Source organism: Eubalaena glacialis, chromosome 1 (assembly GCF_028564815.1).
Source record: "Eubalaena glacialis isolate mEubGla1 chromosome 1, mEubGla1.1.hap2.+ XY, whole genome shotgun sequence".
Taxonomy (NCBI): Eukaryota; Metazoa; Chordata; class Mammalia; order Artiodactyla; family Balaenidae; genus Eubalaena; species Eubalaena glacialis.
The window spans coordinates 181,232,607-181,253,939 of record NC_083716.1 but is presented as its reverse complement, the minus strand read 5'-3'; the positions used below and the strand labels follow the sequence as shown (position 1 = coordinate 181,253,939).

General features: G+C 34.6%; 1 protein-coding gene across 2 annotated transcripts in view; it reads left to right on the top strand.

Moving 5' to 3' along the window:
- The window catches only part of OLA1 (Obg like ATPase 1), a 169,871-nt gene extending 149,715 nt beyond the window's left edge, over positions 1 to 20,156 (top strand). For both annotated transcript variants that reach the window (XM_061202153.1, XM_061202162.1), the window contains 4 exons: positions 12,897 to 13,037; positions 13,728 to 13,824; positions 15,871 to 15,993; positions 19,642 to 20,156. In XM_061202153.1, the coding sequence (XP_061058136.1) occupies positions 12,897 to 13,037; positions 13,728 to 13,824; positions 15,871 to 15,993; positions 19,642 to 19,743 (463 nt within the window). In that variant the 3' untranslated portion in view covers positions 19,744 to 20,156. The remainder of the gene's footprint in view (positions 1 to 12,896; positions 13,038 to 13,727; positions 13,825 to 15,870; positions 15,994 to 19,641) is intronic.
- The last annotated feature ends 1,177 nt before the right edge of the window (positions 20,157 to 21,333 follow it).

Sequence of the window (21,333 nt, the reverse complement as noted above, 5' to 3'; positions counted from 1 at the left end):
AAAGAAAAGACATCCCTTTAAATAAAGTTTGAAGTGGTTAGTGTTTAGACCTGCCTTCTCAGATAAATTTGATTAATAGCCAGATCACAGATAAATATACAACACACTTCTGTTTAAGAAATTTTGTTCTGAACATTGAGGTATTCAAAAAAGGCAAAGCCATTCTTCACTTTATAAATAATAAATGTTGAGCACTTACCTTGTGTCAGATACTATGCTAAGCATATTACATGAACTTTCTTATTTAATCTTTACAGCAACGCTCTGATGTAGATGCTATTATTATCTCCATTTATTGATGAGAAAACTGAGACCTTAGAAAGGTTCCATGACACGGCTAGGATACTTCCTCTCTCTGGCTGCAGTACTCTGTAATCATATTCTATACTGCCTCCCTTTGCAAAGGGATTATGTGTGGGAATCCTTTAATTATAGGATTCCTTTCATTAAAATAAATTAACTTTTGTATTTTATTTACAAAAGTTCATTTTGCATACAATGCCTTTTCAGTAAAATAATGGACTCTGACGTATTATTACTTGCTAGGACAAACTACAAGCTATGAAACCAACTACAAATTTTGCTAGCTGTGATTCTACTCCCACATTTCCTAGTTATCCCTTTTCTTGTATAAAAATATTCCACTAAGCCAATTGGCACTTTGTATAAGACTATGCATACCAAATTATGTCAAAATAAATATTCCTATAACAGAGAGTAAGTCTTCTTTCAGAAGCAGCTGGAAGTTTTGCTACAGATTACTTACCACTGACAGGGAAAAGACATTTCATTTCTCATCTAACATGGTTCCATTTAGCATCTGTGAAAATGTCTGTTAATAAGAATAGTTGCATGTATCTATTTGCAACTACTGAAGTTTGCATTAAGAGCTCTTCTCTTTTTTAGTGCTTCTTGCTTTACTGTCCCCAAATCATTGTTCTCCAAAGATACAGAAAGAGCGACTTTCCTTTTTTTACAATGACTATTTGCCTTGGGTTTGTATCCTTCTGGGTTGCTCCTTTATGAAATTCACATGTATCCCACATGGTAAATAGAGGATTTGGATAAACGGGATCATGAGGGAATGGACTTCTTTGTTCAAATATGGAAGCACCCTCCAGAGGCTGAATTAAGAACAACTTAAGGAAGAAGAATCCATATGGGAAAGGAGGTCTGTGCAGATTGATTCTGACATACATACCCATACTTATCTTTCCCTTGGGTGTTTCTTACTTTCTTACTGGCCCACAAAATCCCAGCTCTGTCATGAACAAAAGCCCCTTTCCTTTTCTGCTTTTCCTATTTTTTAAAAAAAGTTATATAACTGAAAAGACCATTAAATGTATTGGTTTCTTTTTTAAAAAATTCTTGATTTTAATGAGGCCAAATTCTTCCTTTATTGAGATTATGCATCCCCTCCTCTTTGTCATGCCTGTGGCACATTACTTCCCCTATCACAATGCTTATCATGCTCTTTTAAACTATGCATTTGTCTGTTTTTCCTCCCCCATCCCTTACACCCCCTTTTTCGAAGTTGCTTGCCCAAGGTTTAATATAATGCTTATCAGTACACATAGTTATTTACTACGTATATTTGCAATCATTGTGCTTGCATTCTTTCCAGTTACTTTAATTCTACAGTAACTGTTGAGAATGACCCCACTCACTGATAGGAAACAGCTAAGTTTGGGGGCTAACCTTTGAAGGCCTCCTTTGTTCTAGGCACTTTAATACATCAACCTGTGAGGATATATTATTTGTGTTATTGATGATTAAACTGAGGTTCAGGAAGCTTAAATGGCTTTCCCAGAATCTTATAGCTGGTATGTGATTAAGCTGGCATTTGAATTAGTACTTGCTTTACTCCAAAATCTCTGCTTTTCTGTTGATCCTTTCTATCTCTGCAGGAAGGTTAGACATTATAGGATCATAGTGTGCAGAATATTCGCACTTTTGTTTTTTATCTTTATATTCTCAGTTCAGCTTTGGGTTTTTTATTTTTCAGATAATTAATATACACAAAATTTTCCCTTTTAAAGTAGGTTTTAGTATATCCACAATGTGCCACCATCACTACTAGATCCAAAACATTTTCATCACCCCAGAAAGAAACCCTTTGTCCATTAGCAGTCACTCTCCATTGCCTCCCCCACCTAGCCCCTGGCAACCACTAATCTACTTTCTGTCTCTTTGGATTTGCCCATTGAGGATATTTCATATAAATTGAATCATACAATATGTAGCCTTTTGTGTGTGGCTTCTTTTACCTAGTATAATGTTTTTCAAGGTTCATCTATATTGTAGCATGTATCAGTACTTCATTTCTTTTTATGACTGAATTACTTTCCATTGTATGGATATACCACTTCCTGTCCATCTTTTTAATTTTACCCATCCTAGTGGGTATAGAATGCTATTTCATTGTGGTTTTGATTCGCATTTCTCTGATGATTAGTGATACTGAACATCTTAAGTGTTGACCATTTGTATATCTCCTTGGGAAAAATGTCTGTTCAAATCCTTTGCCCATTTAAAATTGGGTTTCTGCCTTTTTATTATTGAGTTGTAAGTTTTAATTCTTATTGTGTGGTGTGTTTTGTTGAAGTGTAGTTGATTTACAATCTTGTGTTAGTTTTAGGTATACAGCAAAGTAATTTAGTTACATATATATTTTTTCAGATTATTTTCCATTGTAGGTTATTATAAGATATTTAATATAGTTCCCTGTACTATACAGTAAATCCTTGTTACATGTCTTGTTATTGAATTTTTTTATGTAGTCTCTCTACTTGGCCCTTATCAGATGTATGATTTCCAAACATTTTTTCCCCCCATTCTATGGATTGTCATTTCACTGTCTTGATAATCTCTTTTAGTGCACAAAATTTTTAATTTTGATAAAGTTTGTGTTTTCTTTGGTTGTTTGTGCTTTGGGTGTCATATCTAACAGACTATTGCCTAATCCAAGGTCGTGAAGATTTCCACCTGCTTTCTTCTAAGAGTTTTATAGTTTTAACTCTTACATTTAGGTCTTTGGTCCATTTTAACTTTTGTTTGTGGATATTCACTTGTCTAAGCCCCATTTGTTGACTGTTATTTCCCCATTGAATTGTTTTGGTACGCTTGTTAAAAATCAATTGACCATGGGCTTCCCTGGTGGCGCAGTGGTTGACAATCTGCCTGCCAATGCAGGGGACACGGGTTCGAGCCCTGGTCTGGGAAGATCCCACATGCCGCGGAGCAACTAGGCCCGTGAGCCACAACTACTGAGCCTGCGCGTCTGGAGCCTGTGCTCTGCAACAAGAGAGGCCGCGATAGTGAGAGGCCCGCGCACCGCGATGAAGAGTGGCCCCCGCTTGCCACAATTAGAGAAAGCCCTTGCACAGAAACGAAGAGCCAACACAGCCCAAAATAAAAATAAATTAACTAATTTAAAAAAAATCAATTGACCATATCATAAACTCAACAACAAAAAACCCAAATAACACAATTAAAAAATGGACAAAGAACTTGAATAAACATTTCTCCAAAGAAATGTCCATCAGTGAATGAATGGATAAACAAAATGTGGTATGTACATCCAATGGAACATTATTTGGCCTTTAAAAAAAGAAGGAAATCCTGTCATCTGCTATAACATGGATGAAACTTGAGGACATTGTGAAGTAAAATAAGCCGATCACAAAAAAAGACAAAAACTGTATGATTCTACTTATAAGAGGTGTCTAAAGTAGGCACACTCATAAAAACAAAGCACAATGATGGTTTACAGGGGCTGGAGGTGGGGTGGAGTGGGTGGGGTTGTAGAAAACAGTGGGTATAAAATTTCTGTTTTGTAAGATAAAAAAGTTCTGGAGATCCGTTATAGAACAGCGAATATAGTCAACACTACTGAGTGGTACATTTAAAAATGGTTAAGATGGTAAATTTTATGTTATTTTTAACCACAATTACAAAATTTTAAAAAAATCAGTTGATCTAGCCGTATGGGTGTATTTCTGAACTCTCAAGTCTATTGCATTAGTCTATATGTCTAGTCTTTTGCCAGTGCCACATAGTCTTGATTACTCTAGTTTTATAGTAAGTTGTGAAATATGGAAGGGTGAGACCTTTAATTTTGTTCTTTTCCAAGATTGTTTTGGCTATTGTGGGTTCTTTCATTTTTCATATGAATTTTACGATGGGCATGTCAATTTCTGCACAAAAGGCAGCTGGAATTTTGATAGATTGCATTGACTCTGTAGATGAATTATTAACAATGTTAGGTCTTCTAATCCATGTACACGGATGTCTTTCCATTTACTTTGGTATTTAATTTCTATCAATGATGCTTTGTAGTTTTTGTTACAAGTATACTTCTTTTGTTAAATATATTCCTATCTCAGTTTAGTTTTATTTATCATCTATAAGCCCTTCATAAATTTAGGCCAGTCTCAAAAAAGACTGGATTCTGAAGTTTTCATCATCTTTATGATACTGTATTTCTTTGGCACACTACCACGATGACACGTGTTGTCACGCATGCTCTCTCTCTCTCCCCCCACATATACACATGTTCTCTTATTCCAAGGATCTTCTCCTCTATCTTTCCCAATCTGTCAAAGATAGTCTTTTTGACTTTCTTCATCTTCATAAGTAGTCTGGGTATGGTAGTCCCATTTCTGATACCATCTACATTAAAAAATTTGTATCTGTGATAGTTAAATCAAGATTTGCGGCTCTCCCTATAAATTTATGTTTTGATTATAGATTGAATCAACCTTTGCACAAAAGTGGAAGAAAAGATAGTTTATCCTGGGGCACTATGGCCAGAAGTAATTAAATCTCATCTATAGGATCATAATATAGTTGGGAAGTTTTCTTGTAGCTAACAGAGTTTAATAGTCTCAAGCTACAAATATTGATTTATACCTCATGACAACTATTGTTACAGAATATTTCTATGTGTAACATTTAAGATTAGAATATCAAATTGCAAAGAAATGGCAGAGATTCACAAATAATGGCTCTCAGACATCAAAGTGCAGAGTGTTGTAAGGGTTAGGTGCAAATCCCACTTCTAGCGATCATAAATCTATGTTTTTTTGTAGCGTCCTTAGATTCACAGGTGGTCTAGAAACTATATTTTGAGAAACACTGCTCTAAAGTATCAAAAAAATGTACCCTGCTTGGGACCACTTAGTATGAATGCAAATCCTAACCTGGTAGCCTTGCAAGAGGTAAGAAGCCTGAGATTCAGGGAACATTTTGAAGTTTAAGGTGCTCATTTTGGTACATTCTCAGAGAACCTTGATGGTTCTGACTTGAATTACAGTAGTTCAAGCCACAGATTTTACCTTGGGAATGAAAATAATCCCACCATACTATGCGTTTTTCTTTGTATAGCCTTACCTGAATTGGGTGTACTTCACCTAATGTTGGTATAATTTTTCACTTCACCATTCTAGTAAATGTGCATACCTCCAATGGTCAAGTCAACTATAGCTTCCTAATTTCTAAAGGTTGACTCTGGCAGAAGAGACAGGTAGCTAGGAAGTACATACTTACTTCTGAGTGTTCATTACCTAATCTTTTAGATTAACTTTCAGCTTTCCTATTTATTGATCCACCCAACATTTATTGAGCATATGCTTGTGCCAGGCACTGTCATAAGTGGTTCTGGAAATATTGCAGTGAACAAAATATTCAAAAAGTTCCTTTCCCTAATAACTGAGTAAGTGGGTTTACCAATAATGGGTGGTAGATAATAAACATTAAGAACATATGGGACTTCCCTGGCGGTCCAGTGGTTAAGATTCCGCATTTCCACTGCAGGGGACGTGGGTTTGATCCCTGGTCGGGAAGTTAAGATCCTGCATGCTGCAGGGTATGGCCAAATTAATTAATTAATTCGTAAAAAAAGAACATAATATATCATGTGTGATGAAGAAAAATAAGTCAGGGTGCGGGAATAGAGAGTGACAGGAAATGGAAAAGGAAAGGCTTCTTTTTTAAGATGGTGGAAAGTAACATTTAAGCAGAAATCTGAAGTGCCTAAAGATTTCAGCACTTGTATTTGTTCAATTTCTGGCATATGCCATAAAATGGTAGAATTTTCCATCTTAAAAGGATCATTTAATCATTGAACTTCAGAGTTGTTAAAAACAACAGAACTCTTTCTTCTGATGAAATCTGATGCAAAAATCCAGCATATAAGAATGACGCAGCTCTGGTTAAAATGCAAAAGTGGAGGGTCCAGAACCTCCCTATTCTTCCTCTCTTGCTGTCTCCACCGTTTCTCCTCCTAGCACCTTGGGAGTTCCTATAGGGAACCCGGAACAGTTTGAAAACTACTCAGCAGTTTGCAGGTGGGTAAACTAAAGCTAAGAGAACTTCAATACTGCCTGTAGTCCCTCAGCTAGTTATTAGTCAGAGCACTTTCCACTTTGCATCCATTATATGCCAGCGCTGTGCTAGGAGAGTTCTGTAGATATATCAGGGAACAAAGACAAGTCCCTGACCTCAAGAAGTTTTTATTATAGTGGGAGGAGATAACCAAAAAGTAGGCAATTTATAGTGTAGGGTGGAGTGTGGTAATAACATCTATCTGTGTGGAAGCTCAGGGAAAGCTCTACAGGAGCTGGTTTCTTAAAGAATACATTGAAGTTAGACCAGTTAAGAGGAGCTGCTATCATATACTCAAATGAAGATAACCCCCAAATGTGGTCATTATCAGTATCAAGATGCTTTCAGCTACAAATAACAAAGACAATCCCAACATGTAATAGTTAAACCCAAGGTAGTTTGTCTTCAGGTTTGGTTAATTCAGTGTTCCTGTGACAGTTTCAAGAACAAGGGTTTTTCTCATCTTTCCCTACATCCATTCTTTTGGTCAAAGTATGGCTGCTGGAATTCTAGAGGTAAGATCCAGACATAGTGTCCAGCAGAGACACTCTTCTTTTCCCTTTTTAAGAGCCAAAGGAGCCTTTCAGAATCTTCCTGAAGCCCCTAGCAGGCTTCCTCTCATGCCCTATTGACCAGAACTAGTTCACATGCCCACTCTCAGACAAGTTGCCAGCTGGTGAATGGGATTTCTGTTATTTACACAAAGTAATTAGGATTCACCCTGATGTTTTCTCCTGTTTATTCATTGAAAGATAATTTTTTATATAAATTTATTTATTATTATTTTTTAGAATTTATTTATTTTATTGATTTATTTTTTTGGCTGTTTTGGGTCTTCGTTCCTGCGCATGGGCTTTCTCTAGTTGCGGTGAGAGGGGGCTACCCTTCATTGCTTGCGTGGGCTTCTCATTGCGGTGGCTTCTCTTGTTGCAGAGTACAGGCTCTAGGTGCGCGGGATTCAGTAGTTGCAGCACACAGGCTCAGTAGTTGTGGCTCAAGGGCTCTAGAGCACAGGCTCAGTAGTTGTGGCACACGGGTTTAGTTGCTCCGCGGCATGTGGGACCTTCCCAGACCAGGGCTCGAACCCGTGTCCCCTGCATTGGCAGGTGGATTCTTAACTACTGTGCCACCAGGGAAGCCCCGTGGTATTAATTTTAGTGCAGGTTTCTAGTATTATTTGTTGCCATTTGTAAAATAACTGGATTAATAAATAATGTTTATGTCATCTTTAAGAAGATAGCCTTACCTTCCATAAGCCTTACTCTTTTTTTTTTCTTTTAGAACACTGCAAATCGACATTAATTTGCAGTGATCATGTTTGGAAAATGGAAAAGAAAAATGTGATATCTTAAAGTCATTATTTGGGACTTTGAGCGGTTTTAATAGAAATGGGAGTAAATCTGCAAGGGAGGAGACTAGTGATTATCAGTGCCCCCTGGATTTTTGGTATATCTGTACCTTGAACAACATGAGTGGAACTAGCTTAGTAAAGATCATGTCCTTAATAACATTGACTGAATCATGTTAAGTCACTGCACGAACCAGCCCTGGATCCTCTGACGTATAAGTTGCCTCATTTTCTGAGTACTGACATATGGCTCTTGCCAGCATTTATATTCAGTCAAAAGCAGGATATCAGTGATAATTTTTTTTAAAGTTAAGACCTAGATTCACACAGGAAACCATACAAGGTGTGTATAAGGACCTAATATTACCATATGTAACAATTTTAAAGATTTTGTATCTACTTTGATGCTGGAAAGTAGAATAAGCAGATTTGAGAGAGTTCTGATGTTCAACAAAGATATCATAAATGGTAATATAACTTGGCTTTAGAGCTAAATTAAGCCATCTTTAAAGGATTTTTAGAAAATCAGAATTTGAGTAGCTGGGGATAGTTGAATGGCTGGATGGGCATGAAGTGTAGAAAAGAATAAATTAAAATTCTTATTAGAGTATATTAGAGAAAACTATTTCAGGAGTTTAAGTTTCAATAATTTAGTTTTATGCAGAATATCATACCATTGAGATACCATCATACCATTGAGATTCCCATTATAAAGGTAAGTATTGTTTTGTGAAACCAGTCTCAGTTTGGATATGTATATGAAAATAATGTGTGTATGCACCATATGTTTGAATCAGGTATAAAATCTATTTCTTGTGGGTGATGGTCAAAAAAAGTTTGAAAGCTGTTGTATTAGGACACAATAAAATGGAGAATTTAACTCTAGTATGGAGAGCTTCCAGTTAAGAGGGTAGACTGAACCAATATAGGAGGCTCCCTTCCCATTTCTAATATATAGAAACACCAGAGGAAATAACCAGGAAAGATAGTATTGATGATGATGTGATATTTTTAGAACGCGGCAGGACTTGAAAGCAAGAAAAAGGATTCTCTAGGTGCCAAAAACAAAGAGGAAACTCAGTGATAGTCGAAAGTGAACTCAACAGTGTATGGCCCTCAGGGAAAACTGAGCTCATATGGCTTAGAGGCCTTAGTTTCCATATAGGAATAAGACTCAGAGCACAGGCCCCAGGCTACAGGTGCTGGAACAAGGCTCACTCATAAAGCATAGAAAGAGCTGTCCTTTCCATGATCAGGTACTAGAAAATTGCACCCCCCAGCTCCCACCCCTTCTGGAAAAGGGAAGAAACTGTTATTCTCAGGAAACTAGAGACTGGGACTGTACTATAAGAAGAAGCAGGTCAATTTGCATTACCAGTAACCTAGTGCAGAAACTCTAAGCGTCAAAGTGATCTGGAGCCCAAGACCTTCCATAGGTCTTTCCCTAGAAGAAACAACCACAAAACTATGTCAACAGCCCAGCAGTTGACCACAGATTCTCTTGGAACAAAATGGCTCCTGCCAAATGACCACACATCCAAGAACAACACAACACATACACAGGAGCCAACGGTTTTGAGAGGTCATTAGCAGATGGCATATGATGGGAGTGTGGGGACAGAGTTATACACAAGAAATTAGAAATAATTAGAGCAGTCTGAAAGGAACTTTTAAGCTAATCTTTTAAAAATTTTCAAAGAGAATAAGAATTCATTAAACAAGAGTAACATGTTACCCAAAAAGAACAGGTAGATTTGAAAGAGAAACAAATATAATTTTTAGATAAAATTTGTATTTGGGAAGAGAAATATAAACCATGTAAATTAACCCTAGGAAAATCAAATTATGGAATCTGGAATTTCAAGATTGGATAAGAAGGTCAGGTTATAAGACCAAAGGTGAATTTGAGACATAATCTTTTAGAAATCTAATGCTAGTTTAATATTAAAGATCTCATTTGTCCGAAGACACTAACAGATCATAACCTGCCAGTGTATCTCAAAGCATAACCCTTTAGCCTGAAAACTGATTGTCCCTGCTTAGTCTCCTTGCTGTGGAATCATTACTAGGAAGAAAAATACAACTAATGGCAGTTCCTCTTTCCATTTGTCACTCATAAGACTTTGGGGAAATCAGTGTGGCTCTGGCTCCTTATTGGTAATCTCTGGCTTTGTGCAATAATCTATTTATATAAATTTATAAAATGAATGCTCTGAAAGTCTTTACAGTTTAACTCTTTAGAAGTGTACTGTCTTTACTGTTTCTTCTCCCCTCATATAATTTGATATTCTATGACAATATCATTATTTCGGTTACTAACAATTAGATAGTTTTCTTTAGACATTTGCTAACATTTGTGTATGGAGATTACTGTCCAGTCACTTTGACAGAATGTACTTGAAATTGTTTTTCTAGTACTGGTACTGAGCTCAACTTTGATTTTCCATATCCCTCATGTGCCAGTAGCTCACATTTTTTAGATGACTAACTATAGTTTGGGGTATGGTTTGTAGCAATAGAATAGACATCTTTCTGCAAAAGGTAACTGGTCCCAATGGGGTTCAAACTTGTGATCTTGGCCTCATTATCACACTTTTGTAACCATAAGACCTAACAGATATATTATATGTATTTCAGTCTATAATCTTGAAATCAAGTCATATTTTTAATTACTCAAGGCTTATTTCAAATATGTAATTAAAAATTACTTTGGGACATTTCTCACTTTTGTTTGATAGTAAAAGTAACAAAAGTAAAGCAGACAGCCAAAGAACCTAACTCACTTTTCATCTTCCCTGTGTTTTCTATGACAGTGAAAGTCACAAAAGTGAAGCTTGCAGGCAAAGACCTAACTCACTTTACGGAGAGTGCTACGGTACCTTTTTCTTTTAGTGAGGCTATAGCAGGTCTGATGTCAGTCACTTTAGAGACCTTTAGACCTCAGTGCTCATTTATTGCTAAAATGTACCAGCTCTGCTTCTGCATTATGAAGATCATCTGTCAACACTTTGAGATATTCTCCTTTGTTATTAAGCTTGTGATGCTCTACACTGTCAGGTTTTTTGCCAATTATAGTTAAGGTACAATGGTGTATTCACCAGATCAAAGTCTCACATTGGCGGTAGAGGAATGATTTGTAAGTCTTTATTCATCTGAATTGTACAATAGAACACCTGAGGAATGCAAATAATCCCTCTGAGGAATCTGCAGGAAAGGCTGTTAAAATGACAGGGTAAAACTATTGTTATTCTGAATTGATGTTTCAGCCAAAGTAATTATTTCTTATCTTGTTGTCTCATAACAGTTCTAGTTTTATTAGTTATGTTGACCATATTTATGAAACAAAATGTATTTTATATATATGTTATCCTTTTACATGGGCTTGTTTTATTTTACTTTCGTTGAATCTATATTTGGTATGTGATTTTCCTTTTTTTTAAATTACATATTTGATTTTGACTTGTATAATAAATGTATGTTACTAAACCATTGATGGTAAATTTTAATATACAGTTTTGTTTGAATACTGTAAGTCTATAAAATAAGTTAGAATCTCATAATGTTATTATAGGCAGAAGTATCAATTTAAATTTTTACTTTTTTCTTTAACCTTTCCTTCATAATTTTAGATAAGAAAATAGCTGGTTTGGATTCCCTATTTTAAAGGACACATACTTTATTCCAAAATACATTTTAGGGATTGGTTCGTTATTTTTAGGATGTGACCAAAAGAGGAAAAAAAATATTATGAAGATCAAAAACCCTGATAAATATTAAATAAGTAAATTATAGGTTAGCCTTGTATAACAAACATGTATGAACTATTGTGTGAATTTTTCATTCCTTTATCTCATTCTACTCAGTAGACCATATTCTTAATTTTCTAATAACTCTCATCCCTGCCATTTTCTTTGATGGGTGAGTGTTGATGAATTTGTGGTTTAGTTCTTGTGTTTCTTATCCACTGTAGTGACATTTGCATTGTTTATTTAAGGATAACTTCCTCACTTTTTTACCATGATAGTTATTAAAACCTTGGTCTAAATATGAGAGACAAGTGGAACTATGTGAGACTATGATATATATTGAACTATGAAATCTATATCCATACTAAGCTCTATTCCAGAATCTAGGCACATATGCTATGATTATCTGAGAATAAAAATTAACAATACTAACTGCTGTTAATATTTGTTTACTATATGCCACGCTTTACTTTTCTAGGTTCTTTACCTACATTATAATATGTACTATTATTATCTCCATAGGTGAGGAAACTGAGGCTTAGAAAGGTTTAGTAACCTGCCCAGGAATAAAAAGCTAGCAAAGTGGTAGGATCAGAACCTTGTTAATATACTCACTACACTTATCTCATTTATGTTCTAACTACCACTTGGCTAAAATACTCCACGTTTTGAAACAAATCACTCAATAATGTCTTTTCAGGTAACATTCGATATCAATTTCCTAACTGATTTGGCTTTCCAAACCCTTTTGCTATTAAACTACTTTATTTCCTCTGTAGTTCTATTATTCATGATCCTACAAAAGTGAGATTCATAAGAACAATGTGTACACAATCAACTAAGTTTTTGTAAATCTATATTTCCGGACTTTTTTTTTTTTTTAATTAGCAAAAATCTCCCTCAAAACCAGTGACAACTGTAAAGTCTTGTTAGTCCAAGAAGGAACTGAACCAGGCATATAGATATCTGGGTGGAACAAATTATTTATTTGTCAGAGATCTTCGAAATTAGCTGACGCTTTTAGATGTGATTCCTATAAATATAGAACTTTGTGTTTTTGCTTTTTAAAAGTATACTTTGTAAAGTAAGGAAAATAATAAATCATAACATTGAGGTTTTCAAGGTCACAGTTGTTAATGCTGAACAAATTTAGCGTAACTGTAAAAAGTTTTAAAATATTTGTATTAGTTCCTATAGATAATGTGTTAAAGTAAAACTAGATTACAGTAAAATATTATGGCGTATACCTGAAGCAATTTCTGCCTGTTAATGCCTTGACCTTGGAAAGCTATACACAAAAAGATGGCATCATAAAACCGTGCAATTCTTATGAATATGTATGTGCTACTTGATAATAATGAATGTGGTACAGTCATGCATGCACTACAAGATAATGTTGTGCCCTTTTTTGTCTACAGGTTGATAAAAATTAAAGAGTGGGTGGACAAGTATGACCCAGGTGCCTTGGTCATTCCTTTTAGTGGGGCCTTGGAACTCAAGTTGCAAGAATTGAGTGCTGAGGAGAGACAGAAGTATCTGGAAGCGAACATGACACAAAGGTTAATTAGCATTCATTTTCCCTACACTTTATTATCAACTATTTCCTTGCAGTAATTTAATTGCTTGCGCTGATAGAATAATAAATGACAGAGTAATTACCATTATAAAGAGGGAATCTTCTCCTTTCTTTACCATGAGACAGAGTGAAAAGATTTATTTTAAATTAAGTTTTTAACTGTCATCTGTCATCTCCGTACAGTGTTTTAATTATAACATAGGTATTAGTTATGTATATTTTTGAGAAGGAATGATCGCCAAAACTCTTTCGTCATGTTCAGTGGGGGAGGGGAAAGGGTGAATCAGTTGCCTTAATTTTTTCTGAGTAACAGTAATATATTGTTTAAACATTGTATTTCAATCAAATAATTTTGCTTTCATGACCCACGTCCTGGAAATAATTGATATTGGAGGAAAATAATCATAGAATGGGTAGATCAAATTTTTCTTTTTTTTTATAATAAACAATTCAAAATGATATGTTCAGACTAGTACAATTAAACCCAATTTTAGAACGGATTTTTTACGAATAGTTATGTGCTTTCTGACTTCTTCAAGTGCATTATAAAAGATGAATGGTCATTTACTAATATCTCTAACATTTTCTGCTTGAAATGAATAATTTTAGCTTTGTACTGATCTCTGGCACAATCAACTTATATGTTGAGTGAATTTGTTACATTTTATTTCAGCGCTTTGCCAAAGATCATTAAGGCTGGGTTTGCAGCACTCCAACTAGAATACTTTTTCACTGCAGGCCCAGATGAAGTGCGTGCATGGACCATCAGGGTAAGATTCATACTTATTCATCAGCTATATCCAGTTCCACACTATTGAATTCAGATTGATATCACTGACTTTGAAGTTTGTCATGGTGGCGGTTAGCTAGTCATTACAGATGAGGTTTTTGTCCAGGATAACTTTAATTATTTGTGAGCTGCTGAACAGTGAAAGTGGAGCGGCATTGATTGAGGCAGGTAACAATTGATTCTGCCTATTACATAGTCTGAATTTCTTCATCCTGTAGAATCTGTCTACCCTCCTCCTGTGGTCAGAGATAAGACGCACCAGTATTGTGCTTGCTTAATCTGTGTGACTGGGTTTGTCTGCAGTGAAATTGATGTTGCTTTTCATTTTGTATTCGCTAAGTTTGTTTGGGTTGCGGGTGGTTCTTTCCTCCTTTGCTTTGCTCGGATTACATTTTCAGCAATAAAAGCAATATGACATCATTATGCTCTTCATAGATACACAGTTGGGCTCAAAGAGCTAAACTCAATGTGTAATAATTCATGGCTTTTAAAATTTGAATTCATAAAAGTAGTGTTTATTTTTGCAGTGTTTTATATTCAATCTTCTTTAATAATGTGATATGTATTTTAAATATTGATGTATAACTGACTACCACCAGAAAGAATGACTAATTTATTCCCAGAGGACAATAGAAACTGAACTGTAATGGCTTGCTTTTAAATGAAAATATATTGTAATATGGTAGTTACTGTTGAAAAATATTTTGAAATATATGTAATCCGAAATAGTGTTACAGAATATAAAAATAATGTCAGAACTTTTAGAAATACTCAGTGTCTTATTCATTCTTTTATTATGCTTTTTTAATGTATGCTACATGATAAATTTTAGGGCTGCTTTGATTTCTGTTTTCACTGACTACCTTAATTTATTGTTACATCTATTTTGATTTAAGATGGATAGGAACATGGAGTCAGTTGAACATAATGTTAAATGCGTTTTGTGAATGTGAGATTCACTTTTCTTTGATCTCCTCTTTCCTTTGTAAAAAAATGTTTGATTGACTTATAACTAAGGTCCTTTTATATAGACTTACAAAATAATGTCAAAGCAAATCCAAGTTGGTAAACAAATTGCCAGGGTTTATTTTTACTATGTATTTTAAAGCCTTAAAACTTCCAAACTTAAGTATGTACAGCAGGAAAGATAACATATTCTGGGCTTGAAAATATGAAAGCTGGTTTATCTTAAGACTGATTGTAAGTATCCATGATTTAATGTGCTAAGATATTTAGTCAGGTAAGCATCAGTGAGTAGCCATATTAACCCAATACATCTTTTATTGTAAAAACTGTGCTTTATAGTGTCAGACTCCTTACCACTTTAACATGCTTTATTAAGCAGCCTTTAGGTCACCATTATTTCTCAAATTTCTTTCCATGGTTGTGTGTGTCTGGAATGTATGTCCTTGTAATTTAACATATGGGATAATTATAAGACATTTCTCTTCCTATATCAACTTGAATTTTCCTTTATGATGGTTAGAGGCAGGGTGTATTATGTAAAGTGTTCAAAATTCTATTAAAATTTTATGAGGATTTTAAAATTATTTGCTGAACATATTGTATGATTTGTTGGAAATGTCTTAAAAATATCCCTTTATATATTGATTTTTACATGTTCTTTAGATGAGCTGAAATCTTCAAGGCTTTTTATCTTTTTGAAACCTTTGATAATTCAACTTGAAAGCTATTTAAAATCCTTACTTTTTTCCACTGTGAAGAATAGAAAATCGAAATGAAACCTACGCTGAAACCAGACCACTGCATCTAAATCGATAAATCTGTGGATGACTATTAGGAAAAACAAAGCTACGCTTCTTTAATATCTACTGATCTGTCTGTGCTAAATCTGCTGCACAGATAGTGCCCAGTGTTGAAAATGTTCTAATTGTATATCTGACATCTTAACTGATATTAAACTAAGTTTAAGTTGAGCCCAATAGCAGATCAGAGAAAAGAAACTCTACGCTTTCAATCAGTCATCTTAAATGCAATTAGTTTTCTCTGGTCTTTCTATTCAAAGAAAGGGACGAAGGCTCCTCAAGCTGCAGGAAAGATTCACACAGATTTTGAAAAAGGATTCATTATGGCTGAAGTAATGAAATACGAAGATTTTAAAGAGGAAGGTTCTGAAAATGCGGTCAAGGTAAGGAATTATTTTCTAGTTTCACACTTTATAATTTTTGCTAATATGAAGATACTCAGGATTAAAATGAATAACTGTCTTTTAAACTGTGTGTCAGCATTAGCTTTACTATCAACTGATTGAAGAGCTGTAGATGTTTACATGCTTTTTAGACAATTTTTTAAATGTGTAAATTGTCAGTAATTTTGTGGTGTTTTCCTAAAACAAAAAAAAATTTTAAAGCTAGCTTTAAGTAGTTATAAATAATTTCAAAGAATTTGTTCACTGATGACCAATGAAAAATTATAATTATTATATTTGAATATGTGAAATAGAAGTAGTATGTATATGTTTAACATTAATTCAAAGAAAGCAATATAAACTTAGTTAAATAAAACCTGTTCTTGCTGAACTTCATGGTTGTACGTTTTTTTTTAAAGATCTTTGTGAACTTGATTTGCTTTCTCAACACTAGAGGGCAGGTCCAAAATTGTGCTTTATTTTAGCTAATTAAATATAATTTGATTTGCATCCACTAATAGTGAAGCTGTGTTGTACATGAGTAATAAATGATTTCTGTTAATGTAAATTCTGTTGCAGACTTGATGTTGTTTGACTTTATTAGGTTTACTTAGCAAAGTCCAGTGGGTATGTCATCTCTAATCAATAAATAGATAGGTCAAGGGATTAAACTAACATTGTAAGAAGGCTTCTTTATCATTAACTTAATTTGTTATTTGAAGACTACTGTAGAAAACGTTAAAGAATTTAAAGAGGTCTCTTGTGTTTACTATTTCATAATTTCAAAGGAATGCAAAAAAGTTTATTTCAAGTTTAGTTTATTCTCACTGGTGTCATTGGAAAGATCATACTGAACAGCAGAACTATAATAGAATTGTTGGAACCCCAGGAAGAGAAGGGAAATATCTTGGTATAATTGGTTCAATGTGGAATGAGAGCTATTTTGTTTTTTAAAAAGGAATGAAAAAAGTTACAATTTACAACTAAACAAAGTCATTAACTTTCCGATAGTGTCATCTGTGTCGGTAGATAAATATGCAAATATAGTGTATTAAGATTGGACTTTGTCAAGAAAACTAATTAGACTTGAAAAATCTCAGATTATTTTTCAACATGCTACATGATGCTGGCATATATTTTTTTATAAAGATGATTAAAATAAGGATATTTTTCTATTACTAGAATTCAGAAATCAGATGCTTCTTTTTTATACTCTCAGGGGATAAGCCTGTTTTACCAACCCTTAATAGATGTCTATGTTGTAATAAACTTGAAGATATATAAATTGTGAATACTTCCTTTAACAGTACAGAGAAATTTTTTAATGTACAATAAAATAATATTGCCTACTTGTAGAAATGCTTAACACTAACTGGGAGCTTTTATACAATAAATTGGAAAAGATTGACCTCTGGCTTTTCAGCTTAGAATACCATTATATATTTTATGTGGTTTTTAACCTCCAAAACTAACATTTCAGAATTTGAACTCCAAATAAAATGAAGCATTTATGAATTTCTTTTATTCAACAAATACTTACTTGCACATTATCAAGTAGATTTTAGGTTTGAGAGCAAGATTGTGTATATGTGTATGTATGTATATGTATTTCGAACACCAGTACAGCATAACTAATTTAATGCCAGTGTTGTGAACTATATACTGAATAGCTCTGTGTGGGCTTTGTAGTCTACAGGGATATCACATTATTAGCAATCATATCTGCTTAGGCAAAGCTGGCTTCTACAGATGGCTGCTTTCAAGTGCAAATGAACTGGTTAGACGTGTCTTGTTTAATACATACTCAAGATTCACAAATGGGTATTGATTTTTTTTTTCAACCAGTGTTTCTGATAGCAGTGGAAATGGATTAAATGGTCTCTAGAGAATTTAAAGGAACACTGTCACCTTTAATTAGTAGTAAACTTGAGTGATAACAAAGTATATAAACTTACATTAATATATCATGTCAATACGTATTTGATTTAAATTGTCTATATAGTTTTATAACATTGGACTTTAGATTCTCAAAACAAGTAGCATATGGCCTTCCATACATCACAACTTTACAAAAATCACGTGTGTGTGTGTATGCCTTTTAGAATGTTAGGGTATATTGGCTTTTTAAAAATTAGCTTCATTTTCAAAAACACTTATTAGTAGGTGTTTTTTTTTTTTTAAATCAAATTTTTTTTTTTTGAATTACACTATACTAGGTGTGCTTTATTTATTTATTAATGGCTGTGTTGGATCTTCGTTTCTGTGCAAGGGCTTTCTCTAGTTGTGGCAAGCGGGGGCCACTCTTCATCACGGTGCGCGGGCCTCTCACTATCGCGGCCTCTCTTGTTGCGGAGCACAGGCTCCAGACGCGCAGGCTCAGTAATTGTGGCTCACGGGCCCATTTGCTCCGTGGCATGTGGGATCTTCCCAGACCAGGGCTCGAACCCGTGTCTCCTGCATTGGTAGGCAGATTCTCAACCACTGCGCCACCAGGGAAGCCCAGTAGGTGTTTTTTTTATATGTGGTCTAGATAATTGAAATATGCTTACTAGGGCTCTATGACCCGGTTTGTTGATTTTAACCTCAGATGTATGATCTTTCTTAGTCTTGTTTCTAATTAGTATAATTGCATTTGACTTTGAACATTCTTATCAATATCTTCGAAGGGAAGTACTAATCTTGTTGGGCAAAGGTTTCATGTTCTCAGTAAATTCCAACAGAAGTAAAATACTTTTGAGAATTTTTTCCAAAAGATCCTCAAGTCCTCAATGTTGAGTGGTCAGTGTGGGGTCATGTGGAACTGGGTTGGTTGTGTGCAGTGTTAAGTGTGAATATGTAGATGTTGAAGAGCCTGTTGTGCTGAGGATGAAGTGTGTGTGCTGCGCCACGGGGTGAACCTGGGTCTCTGTAACTGCCGCTTGTTTATGTTAGAATTACCGGAGGATTGCTGTCTTGATCTACATGCCAGTGGGTGGAATCAGTTGCTTTGCTGACTAATTTACAAGTGGAAAATGTATCTGTCTTTGCAGTTCCAACCTATTAGAGTCTGCTTATAACTAGGGCCATTAGTCAGTAAACTTCTCTGTGTTCAATTCTAGTATACACCACTGTGTATTGTCATTGTCAAGATCAAATTAAAAACTACAAAGAAATAATTTAAAATCTGTACATGACAATTGATAATGGTTTTCCTTGTAGCAAGCTGTCTTTTTGGCATCACCAGTATCACCAAAGAATTTCTTTAAGCAAATAAAGCAGCTTTAACCTAGTTATATAATCTTTTTTCCTGCCTGGTTTGATCTGTTTGTTACAGTGACTTGCCGGATGTTTGCAGACACATCAGAAATGTACCATAAACAGCATGTAATGAAACTTAATGATATTGGTATAATTACATTTATGTACCAACAATTTAGTGGAGAATACATTATGATTATGTATGTATGGAAAATCTAGTGCTGCCCAAATCAGGAGTACTTTGCTTCTCTCCAAGTCTAGTCTTGAACTTGTGTGCCTTCCTGTATTTCTTTTTTTTTTTTTTCTTTAATATGACCCAAGAAGTATAATACTTTTTGTGTGTGCTCCTACCATTTACCTTATATATTTAATTGTAAAAAAACTCATTTCCTCTGTGTTTCCTGTTTACAGGCTGCTGGAAAGTACAGACAACAAGGCAGAAATTATATTGTTGAAGATGGAGATATTATCTTCTTCAAATTTAATACACCTCAGCAACCGAAGAAGAAATAAATTTTAGCCATCACTCAGATAAACGTACAACTTCCAAAAGGCATATACTTTTTTTTAAATTAAAATTTCTGAAAACTGAAAGGGCAAATAAAGTTGGGGGGATGGGAATCTTCTACAAACAGAATTATTTTTATTTGTTTTAAAATTAAAATACTGCGTACCTCCAATGAAATGCAAGTTCACTAAATGTGAACAGCTTTGCTTTTCACGTGATTAAGACCCTACTCCAAATTGTAGAAGCTTTTCAGGAACCATATTACTCTCATGATACTTCATTAATCTCCATCATGTATGCCAAGCCTGACACATTTGACAGTGAGGACAATGTGGCTTGCTCCTTTTTGAATCTACAGATAATGCATGTTTTACAGTACTCCAGATGTCTACACTCAATAAAACATTTGACAAAACCAGCCTTGGTGTGTTTGGGGATGTCTGTATTGACTGACTGTGGTGTGCTGAATGCGATACGGCACCTGGCGGTTGCTGATTACAGAATTTTAAGGCGTGTGTATGACACAGTAACTAGCGTGTGGGGCAGCTGCAATTGTATCTTAAAAGTGGGTCTTTCATAGGAATCAGAAGAATAGTATACCAGGGATTTGTCTCAAGAAAGTTAATTAATTTGTAGATGGACATTTATAAAAAGATGATGCTAATGATATTACAGAGGATATAACATAGGTGACTGTGACCAAAAAGAAAATAATGCTGGAAAAAAATTCTGCTTCAAAGATTAAAGGATTTTTTGTTGTTGTTGCTGTTGTTCTGACTGTACTGAATAGAATGTTCATTTTTAATCATTCCTTTGAAATTATGAAATTATTGTGAAAACTAACGCTTTCATATCTGGTGGGTTATATTTTTGTTTCAATTCAGTAGTGAGTGTAAAATGTTCATTACTAAAAAGGTTAGACCTTGAAAATTACAAAACTTTTTAAATACTTGCTATTAAAATATGTTAAGAACAGTTGAAATTTTAGTATGTATAAGTTAAGCACTTTCTAAAATTGTAGCAGAAAGTTCTGAAAGAAAATAATGATAAAATAGTTATCTGGAGATCATTTGCCACTTAGCCTTCTTCTTTTATGATGACAGTCTTAGAGTTTCCTCCTCCCTGAGCCCTCCCTTTCTCTCCCATTTCACACTCCTGCAAGACTGCCCTTGTCCCCATCCATGGCCCTTTTGTGCTCCTCTGTGATCAGAAGACCATTGCAGTGGAGTGCAGACTCCCACCTAGGCCAGCCCTTGCCACTCTACTGTGTTACTTTGTTACACTAAAGATAAGGAAGTTTTAAAACACACACACATAAACTTAACATTGAAAGTTACTTAATGTAGCACAAAAAGCAAGAAAAGAAATGATTTTAAAGGCAATTTGCTATACAGAGGAAAGGTTGTTTAAAGTGGATTCAATTAAGTAATGAATACAGTTTAGAAGCTCTTTAGTGAGTATGTTGTTTTTGAGAATCAAATAGTGATATTCTTTTGCTAACATAAAAATTAGTAAACTTCAGCAGGGAAATAAGAATAAAATGAAGTGAAAAGTTGTTTTTTTGTTTTTTTTTTTTAAGAACTAAGTAAAACATA